The sequence below is a fragment of the Hyposmocoma kahamanoa genome, unplaced genomic scaffold, assembly GCF_003589595.1.
Source record: "Hyposmocoma kahamanoa isolate Upper Pololo Valley unplaced genomic scaffold, ASM358959v1 80, whole genome shotgun sequence".
NCBI classification, from domain to species: Eukaryota; Metazoa; Arthropoda; class Insecta; order Lepidoptera; family Cosmopterigidae; genus Hyposmocoma; species Hyposmocoma kahamanoa.
The window spans coordinates 5,708,176-5,717,568 of record NW_020654051.1 but is presented as its reverse complement, the minus strand read 5'-3'; the positions used below and the strand labels follow the sequence as shown (position 1 = coordinate 5,717,568).

The window sequence follows — 9,393 nt, the reverse complement described above, 5'->3', positions numbered from 1 at the left end:
ATTGTTTGTTTGTTTGGTTGTTCGATTGTTTGTTTTTTTGGTTGTTCTTTTGTTTGTTTGATTGGTTGATCGTTTGTTTGTTTGATTGGTTGATCGTTTGTTTGGTTGTTCGTTTGTTTGATTGTTTGTTTGTTCGTTCGTTTTTTGATTGTTTCTTTGTTCGTTTGTTTGATTGTTTGTTTGTTCGTTTGTTTGATTGTGTTTGTTCGTTTGTTTTATTGTTTGTTTGTTCGTTTTTTTCGTTTGTTTGATTGTTTGTTTGTTCGTTTGTTTGTTCGTTTGTTTGATTGTTTGTTTGTTTGTTTGATTGTTTGTTTACATTTTTGGAAGTTAATCAAATTGCAGTGAAATAAAAAAACACCTTTTTCATTAAGCATAAATTTAAACTTTAAACTTGATAATCAGAGTACCTTTTTTATTCCACTGTACTTACGAAATTATGTATCATTAACTAAAGTTAGTAAGTGGTACTTTTCGTTTCGCATTAATCAGGCCGAATAGTTTGGTCGAATAATCGGCCCCGCTTTTGGGAGTCGATTCAGAATCTTACGATAACTCAGTTGTCGACCGATTAGATTTGATATCGTACGATTTCTTTTCATTTTTATTCACAACACCCGAATCGAACGTCAAACTGTCGTATTCGACACCGAACCGAAATGACGTCATCATACCCGTACGATTACTCCAACTTCTCAACCGGCAAAGGTTAATTACAAACGTTACCGAAAGTCTTATTGTTTACAAAGCATGAATGTAATATGGAAATCTCTTATTATTTTATAATAGTAATAAAGTCTGAATTTTGTTAAATTTTATTAATTTATTTTAATGCAAGACTAAGGCATTCTTACATTTTAGTCCTTTAAAGTTTTAAAAATGTATATAAAAGGACTTTTATATTTCACCTATTAACTCCGTAAACGCTGTTGGATAACGATATCGTATCCGTATCCGAATCGAACGTTTAACTCGAATGTTCTGAATAGCTCGGAAAGCGCCCTTCGATTCAAGAACGATATCCAATCGAATGATTCGGTTAAAATATCAGAGTGTTCTGAATCGGGGTCCTGATTGGATATAAGGCCAGAGGCCGTTTTTACTATTTGCTGCAACACTATTTTGCACTTACTCACACCTTACTTTATTAACGCATAATTGCATAATTATTTAAATTTTTATTGAATTGATATTAAATTTTTTTTTAGTGTAATTGCTTCACCAGTTTGTTATAATTATTAATACAAAGATTGAGCACTTAGAAAAAAATTCCTTCGATCTAAATAAGAATTAAACGTAAAGCAGCAATTAAGTTCACATTTTTCAATACTAAGTCAATACCTACTTAGTTAACATTATTAAAAAATCGCAATTAAACAAAATCCATTTTTAGACGGTTAAAAATGTAAAAATTGTTACAGTTAAACTGTAACATTTGCAGTTTAATTGATTAAAGTTTTCTAAATAAAAACAGTTTTTCAACTGAAGTTTACGCAATTTAAAATTAGAAACATTCGGGTAACCTGTATTATTGGTAGAAAATTAAAACAAATAAATGATAAAATTATAATTACTAAATTTTTATTTTCAAAATTAGACGTAAAATCATTGACTTACAATTATATGGACGTCGGGTCCTCGCTAAAAAGTGTCCGAACTTATAGGGCGTTAAAATCGTATACAGAGCGTCGTTCACGCTTTGGTCTTCGTTTGTTCGACTGACAGCGAAGCAAGCAAAATTAGACAGTACTGCGATGACATTACAATTTAAATTCAACGTTTTAGCTTTTTCATATTCCTTTACATGTCATTACGTTTAAATAGGTTGACTTGGGACATTTTTTTCGTGGTTTAATATTAGACCCGTCGTCCATTTATTTGTAAGTCAATGCGTAAAATAGAAAAAACTAAAATAATTTGCCAGACTTTTGAAAAAAAAAACACTGATTTGAATGGACCCGAGAAATATTGGGCTCGAGCAAGAATAACTAACTAGTTCGTTTCAGTCAGTGTCGGGAATTTATTATCAAACTGAACAGACATGGGTGTGGCAGGTTGGTGATTTCAGTAAAGCTGCAATCTAATTCACGCATATGTTTTTAAGTACTTTTTAAAGTAAAGAAACGGCCTTTTTTCCATAATATGAATTTCCACAGCGTGTGAATAACGTAAGGGTTAAAATTTCAATAAGGAATTCTATGTATAAATGTGTAGTAGAATTTTTTGCAAGATGTCGTCTGCATCACAACAAATTTCGTAAAACTGTTGCTAACAATACGCATTTGTTCACAGATGTAAATGCAAACAAAAATATGATGTTTCACGGCTTCGACTGAGGTTAGTACAATAGCGTTGATTTCTCCGTCTCTCGGCCTTTTGGCTAAGATCAAAGTGTAGTGACATCCGTCCGAATCAGTCAAATAAGTAACACTCAAACTGGACCGCGCACTAAGTTAATAAAACGAGCCGAGTGAGAGGCTTCGAAGTAGTAATGCGTCAGCCAGCCATATTCTTTGTAACTTTTTAATTTTTACAAAAATGTGGCCGCTTATGGATGACCTAAACTGCTAATATTATTTCATAATACAAATTAGTATACTTATTTGATATGCTACTTCATAATAGAAGGTTTTATTGTTGATATATTTTTTTGTATTATTACAGTAAAAGCATATTACTTTTAAGCTAATTTTATTTAAGCAAAATTTAAAAAAGTTAATAGACTAGACACTACCTAAGATGATTTTATTTAGCATTGGCAACTTGTTAGACAACGACAGACCACTACTTCGAGCTATCTCACGTGACTCGGTTTATTACTTTAACTTAAAATAAACCTTAACATAACCCAATAAGGTGTAAATTTGTAATATTGGTATATCGAAGTGCGCGATCCAGTTTATGAAATATATAAATCCGTGCACTCAGCCAAACTAAAAGATGCATTATGCGAACGAAGCTTCATACTTCACATTGTCGTTTGATTTTGGTCTAGTATTATTTATTTGACAGTCATTGTTTTAGACGAATGTTGGACGGCGAACGCCTAACCTTGCCTAAAACTACAACACTGTGTTGTGAAGCACCTAAGGGATGGATATTATAAATATTCAAAATTAGAAATTTATTTTTCACGTGATCGAATTTGGGCAGACCGCCGTCGTCCTACCTATTGGTGATATTAGGCACTTGATTAATGGGCAGATCTTGTATTTACGGGCAGGTTACGCAAATGTACGTACTAGTAACTATAGCAAATATGACTTGATTTTTTTTCGGTTTCACACACAAAAAGCTTTACTTACCTTTTGTTCAAAAATAATACTTTACATCAGAAATGCGAGAATACAAACGTACGTAGATAGGGTGGGTGTGATCTTGTAAACTAAATAGTGCCATAATATTCTTTATTCACCATGTTGTGGTAATGGTGGTGTATGTTATATACCTATTGTCTGTAGTAACAAACTCTGGCGTCATATTTCTTTTTGCTATTGACAATAAACATCTGCCAAGGCTAAAAAGGCCGTATTGACAGAATCATAATATGATTATTTGCAATTCATATTATAAATTACTTGCAATTCATATAGGTAACGTAAATCATCTATTTATCCATAGGACACTGAATATATATGAATTGCGTTTTATATGTTCTTTGAAAATTCATAATATAAAAACAAAAAGTAGGTAAACATACAATCTGATGGACAATACACAACTACAAGTTATATATTGTCATAGATATATAGATATAACACATACAACACAAAAAAACTCGTGCCCAGGAACAACGAAACAAAACAAACATATTCAGCAACATGCTTATTTCGCTTTCCGAACACTGTAACAGTGCACACAGAGGCAACTCGCAGCTCTCGGGACTGGTCGTGTCATTACGTAACGAAATACAACTCATAATTAAAAAATCATCATTAAATTATTGACTATCCATTGAGAGAGAGAAAAAAAAGGTAAATAAAAAGAAGTAACGTTTTTGCAATCCATCAGTGAACCAATTATACTATTTCTAATTGTCAATTAACAAATTAATTTATTTATTTTATTATTTGCAAAACAATCACTTTTTGCTTTATTTACAAGATTATAGTACAAAAAAGGTATCAATTAAAGCAGCAAAGTTTCCACTAATAAACATAACTTAGAAAAGAAAGAAAATCAACTTGTTATTTTTTTTTAATTAATTAATTTAAAAATTAATTATTTAAAGAAAATAAGAAAAAGAAACATAAAAAGAAATAAACTAAAAAACAAATAACATAAATTATTGTGCATAAGTGGACTTTACTAATTGTGAAAAGGACAAATAAAATATATCTACATCTAAATGATTCTTATTGTATGCATTACAAGCTCCAAACAAGAAAGCTTTACTTAAATATTTAGTTTTACAACCAGGCACACAAATGACACTTTTCTAACGAGAATTAGATCTAGGATATCTCAAATTCATATTATGTAACAAAAAGCTAGAGTCAATCTTATTTCTGAAAATATTACTTAAAAAGATTTGGTCCTTCGCAGCGCGTCGTTTTTCCACTATGTCATGATTAGGAAACGACGGACGCCTATAACTTAATAACTTCTTAAATTTATTCTGAATGCGCTTAATGCCAGAAATATAAATCTTGTACTGAGAGTTCCAAACAGTAGATGCATATTTTAGAATAGACCGAATGCAACAATTATACAATAGAATTAAAGTTTCAGGATTACGAAAATCTCTGCCTGTCCTGGAGATAAAGCCAAGCATTCGATATGATAATAATAACGAGTTCTTAGGTTTTCGTGATTGTTACACATAGGTCACAGTCAACCGTGACCATGGGACCTATCAAGGGCTCGAAACGTCGGTTTGTTTGAAAAAACAAATATACGCGATTTAAATCCGAAAAAATAGTTTCATTTCCTATGATAATAATAACTTTATTAATATGGCCATCAAAAATCAACCTATCATCCAGAAGCACATCCAGGTCACTCACCTCAGTCGCTATATTAATTATAGTATTATTAAAGGTAATTAAGTATATAGGTAATTTGAATTATTTCTTTTACGTGATTTGTCACGTAAAAGTAATAATTCACTTAAACTAACTAATAAAAAATTTATATCAAAACTTATAATTTACTTTCGTAATTACGTGACATTTGTTGATATTAAAGAATTAAATATGCAATAATTATTCAGGCCAATTAAATCAAGTTGTAATTTTTCACAATCGGATATAGTTTTATTAAATTTGAAGATTTTTGTCATCCGCATATGAAAGAATATTAGAATTTGTAATAATTTTAGTAATGTCGTTTTTGAAAATGTTGAACAAACGAAGTCCGAGATGCGAGCCCCGTGGAACTCCAGAACTAATAGGAATGACAGAAGAGCAATATCCCTTTACAGTCACTGCCTGACATTGGTTTCTTAAATATGACTACAACCATCTTAAAAGTTCGCCATGTATGCCGATCTCTCCAAGCTTGCGAATGAGAGTTGAGTGTGATACTTTATCAATAGCCTTGAAGTAGTCGGTGTAAATGACGTCAACTTGATAACCCTTTTCCATGGCTTCACACATCATCTGGGTAAATTCATAAAGGTTTGTTTCCGTTGATCTTTTGATATTGAAACCATGCTGCTGAGAAATAATTAGTGGTCGCGACAGAGGAAAAACGCTGTCGTAGACTATTTTATCTAATAACTCAGCTAAAGTGGATAATTTAGATATAGGCCTATAATTCCTTATATCATGTCTATCGCCACTCTTGTGAATAGGAACAACTTATGACTTTTTCCAAATTATAGGAATCTGACTCAGACGCAATGAGATGCTGAACAAGATAGTTATTGGCAAAAGGTTATTGTTTTTAAGAAAATGGAGGGCAGACCGTCAGGACCACATCCCTTCGTCACATCCAACCCTTTAGGACATTTAGCAACAATGGATATTGTTATTTCTATATTACTTATATCTACGGTAGTATTAGCACACTTAATCATATTATGATTTTGTCAATGCGGCCTTTTACCTCTACACCGTATAGCAAGAACAAATTAAATACGCGATTTTTTTTACACTCAGTGTATTTTTTTTTTATTTAACCGCCTCCGTGACCGAACGGTTACCATGCTAGACTGCCACGCAGAGGCCCCCGGTGAGAGAGAAATATTTGTATGCCCTACATTTATTTCTCTTGTGAGTTTGGGTGTAATTTGTGGTTGTCTATATGTGTGTTCATAGCACCCGCTATACAGGGTTTCTCAACTGCGGGGCTATGAGTGTTATTATTATTATTATCATGAGTGCGAGTTGGAACGTTGTCGACCATCTTGTTGCTCCATTCAGTATTACACGAAATAAAGCCTTATTAATTATTTCAGAAGCAAATCAATACTTATTTTGTCGAGACCTGGTGTACATTATATACCCCATAAAAGGCAAGTCGTCTTCGACAAGTTTAAATCTTACAGCATTGAAGGAGACGGGAGTTCCATGGCATGCAGGTGATTACCACAGTGCCGTCTGTAAAATTAGTGGTATCGCTGGTTTATATGCTGCGATTGAGTACCGTGTCAAACCTGTGCACTGTAATATCAAAAAAGCATTTTGAAAAATGCTGCAAAAAGGATTTTTCTAATTTATCAACTTAAAAGATACATTTAACTTACTTTCATAATTAGATATTAAAGAATTCCATTTAGCCGTTTAAATTTAAACTTAATAAGCTATGTCTATTGAAAAACGATTTTTGTTTTGACTTGATAAAACAGTCGAAAGATTCTTGTTATTAAATTACAAAACACTATACTGAGACTTGCAGTGTTTTGGTTTGATACGATAGAGTAGTAGCCTGCGACACCCGTTGGCAATCATATTAGCTGCGTTGGGTAATTTATCTCCTCTAATTTTATTTAAATGTGTGAAATACTGCATGCAATTGACGATATTATAAGAAGATTTTTTATAACATCAAGTGACGGGACGAACAAGTAGTGTGCTTGGTGGTAAACTACACGCCTGTCCATAATAGTTTGCAGTGCCAATCAGAGCTTTAAATCGAAAATATATGAGGGAAATTCCATCGCGCCTGACACCCTGAGACATAAGTTGACAAGTCCCATGTGCCTGTAATGTCACCAGCGCCCTTCAAAACCGGAACACAGTAATGCTCGCATTACTGCTTGGCGGCAAAAATAGGTAAGGTGAAATTGAACTAAATATAAGGAGGTAAATTACTAACAATAAGAATTATTACTCCACTAGTTTGTTATAATTATTAATACAAAGATCGAACACTGAAAAAAATTCATTCGATCCGGCCGGATTCGAACCGACGTCTTCTAGCATACCGTGCCAGACACTATACCAACTAAGCCACGGAACGAACCAGCGGACCTCACGAATTTTTCTACGTGCTTGCGTTGTATCTTTGTATTAGGTTTTTTAGAAGATTTTTTTTCAGGTTATTTTTCTCTACCTAATTTTGGTGACAATTCTTATTAAGTAGTTGATTATTCTTGAATATATCATGAAGTATTCTTTAGTATTCGAGAATAGTATCTTGAAATATTATTTAATATTTCAAGATAATATAGGTACTCTAATCTTAAATATTGTGCCGTTAACACACGTTGCACTGCAGGATGTATGTAAATGCAAGTAGGACGATGCAAGGAGATAGAGAGATGCAAATTGCAATGCAAATGATTGGAGTATTATTAACTAATGTAAATAAAACGACCGTGTCCGAACGAGACAATAATAACACTCATTTATTGCAAAATATACATCGATCACCGTGGTGTTGTAGTAAGCATAAATCGAATACTTATGATATCGTGCGGGTTTACTCGTAATATTAAAATAACAAATGTAAATCATAAAAAATGTACGGTTTCACTCGTCAAATATATTAAATTACTATCAATATTAGGTAGAGAAAATTAAACTTAAAGTTGCCCCGTTAATCAATATACCGTCATTTTACTAAAAATATTTGACGACATGTCGGTTAACATGTTCAACTATTAATGGGATCCATGGATCCAATAGACGATTTTATGTAATTTCACGTCAAAAATGATGGACGATGTATCAGCTAATATGTCATATATATAGTCTCCTGAATGACACTGTAGTCGATAATACCGACTTTTCACATCAGAACTATCAAATGTCTATCTTATGTTAAAATGTCACAACGATCATGGAGTTTTTATTCCAGTAATACCTACCTGTGTTTCTAATGTCAATTTTTCAATTTACCCCATTTGTTATGTATGCATTTTATAAATTGTTGTCTGTGTGTCGATAACGAAATCCAGAATTAGGTGGATGTCATCGAGTATATAACCAGAAATAGAGACGAAACAAGGGCCATACATTCCTGGTTATTCATCAGTGATACATTGCTTATAAATATCAACTCTGGTTTGCACTGAAATATAGACAGCGCCAACAACTGACCTGTGTCTTTAAAAATTTGTATTTATTGTAATAAAGATAATGTCTTTAACAATGCCGTTCAGTTCCATTCGGTGGTGTGGGGACAGCAAAACATCTAATTACAAAACAAACGAAATCAAATTTCATCGGATATTAAATATTAAATTTGTAATTTTGCAATTTTCGTCCATTATGGCAAAGCTCAAGTTAACTTGTCGATTTGAAGTGAAACAATTGACGGCACTTATTGATGACACCCGTCAATTATTTCGAATTCGGAGCACAGTTATCACAGTAATGATATGGCAGAATAGTTTTCAAACAGATTAAATGACATTTCGTCTTTATTTCCGGGAGCCTACCATAACCTTTTCAAAAACAATCCTATTTCAATGTAAGCTTATTATAATATTACTAATATTCGTACCATGACGAACCTGTCAACCAAGTAATGTATTATTGCAAAAGTGATTGAAAGAACGAATGTTTTCCCAATATTGTCTATTCCTTACTAAAAATAGGAAAGAGATAACGCTATGTGAACTATATAATGCCATTTCTTTCTTTTTTGATATTCCGAATCGCCTTATCGTAGTATAATGTTTAAGTACTTAATGTTATTTACATTCAGAGAATTTTGACTGTTAAGAAAAGAAAAGTATGTAATAATAAAATCTATTAAAATTACGTTGTTTTCAATAATTATTCCGCATTTTCATGAAGAAAAATAAATAAAACAAGCTGAGTCTTATCAGCGTATTTTTATTTAATATTGTTTCCATTGCATCTGTGTAACTATTTTAAGATTCCTAAATTTGACATATGAGCAATATTACTTTAATGTTAAAGTCACGTCATAGTACGAACAGAATGAATGAACGGTCACAAAGCTGCCAATAAAACATCATAGTTTTAACATTACAATAAG

At 32.3% G+C, this 9,393-nt stretch overlaps 1 protein-coding gene across 1 annotated transcript in view; it reads left to right on the top strand.

Annotated features, from left to right (window-relative positions):
* LOC113233944 overlaps window positions 1–6,527 on the top strand; it is a 42,798-nt gene extending 36,271 nt beyond the window's left edge. The window contains exons 12-13 of the mRNA XM_026469180.1: window positions 2,293–2,337; window positions 6,401–6,527. Coding sequence (XP_026324965.1) covers window positions 2,293–2,337; window positions 6,401–6,527 — 172 coding nt within the window. The remainder of the gene's footprint in view (window positions 1–2,292; window positions 2,338–6,400) is intronic.
* The last annotated feature ends 2,866 nt before the right edge of the window (window positions 6,528–9,393 follow it).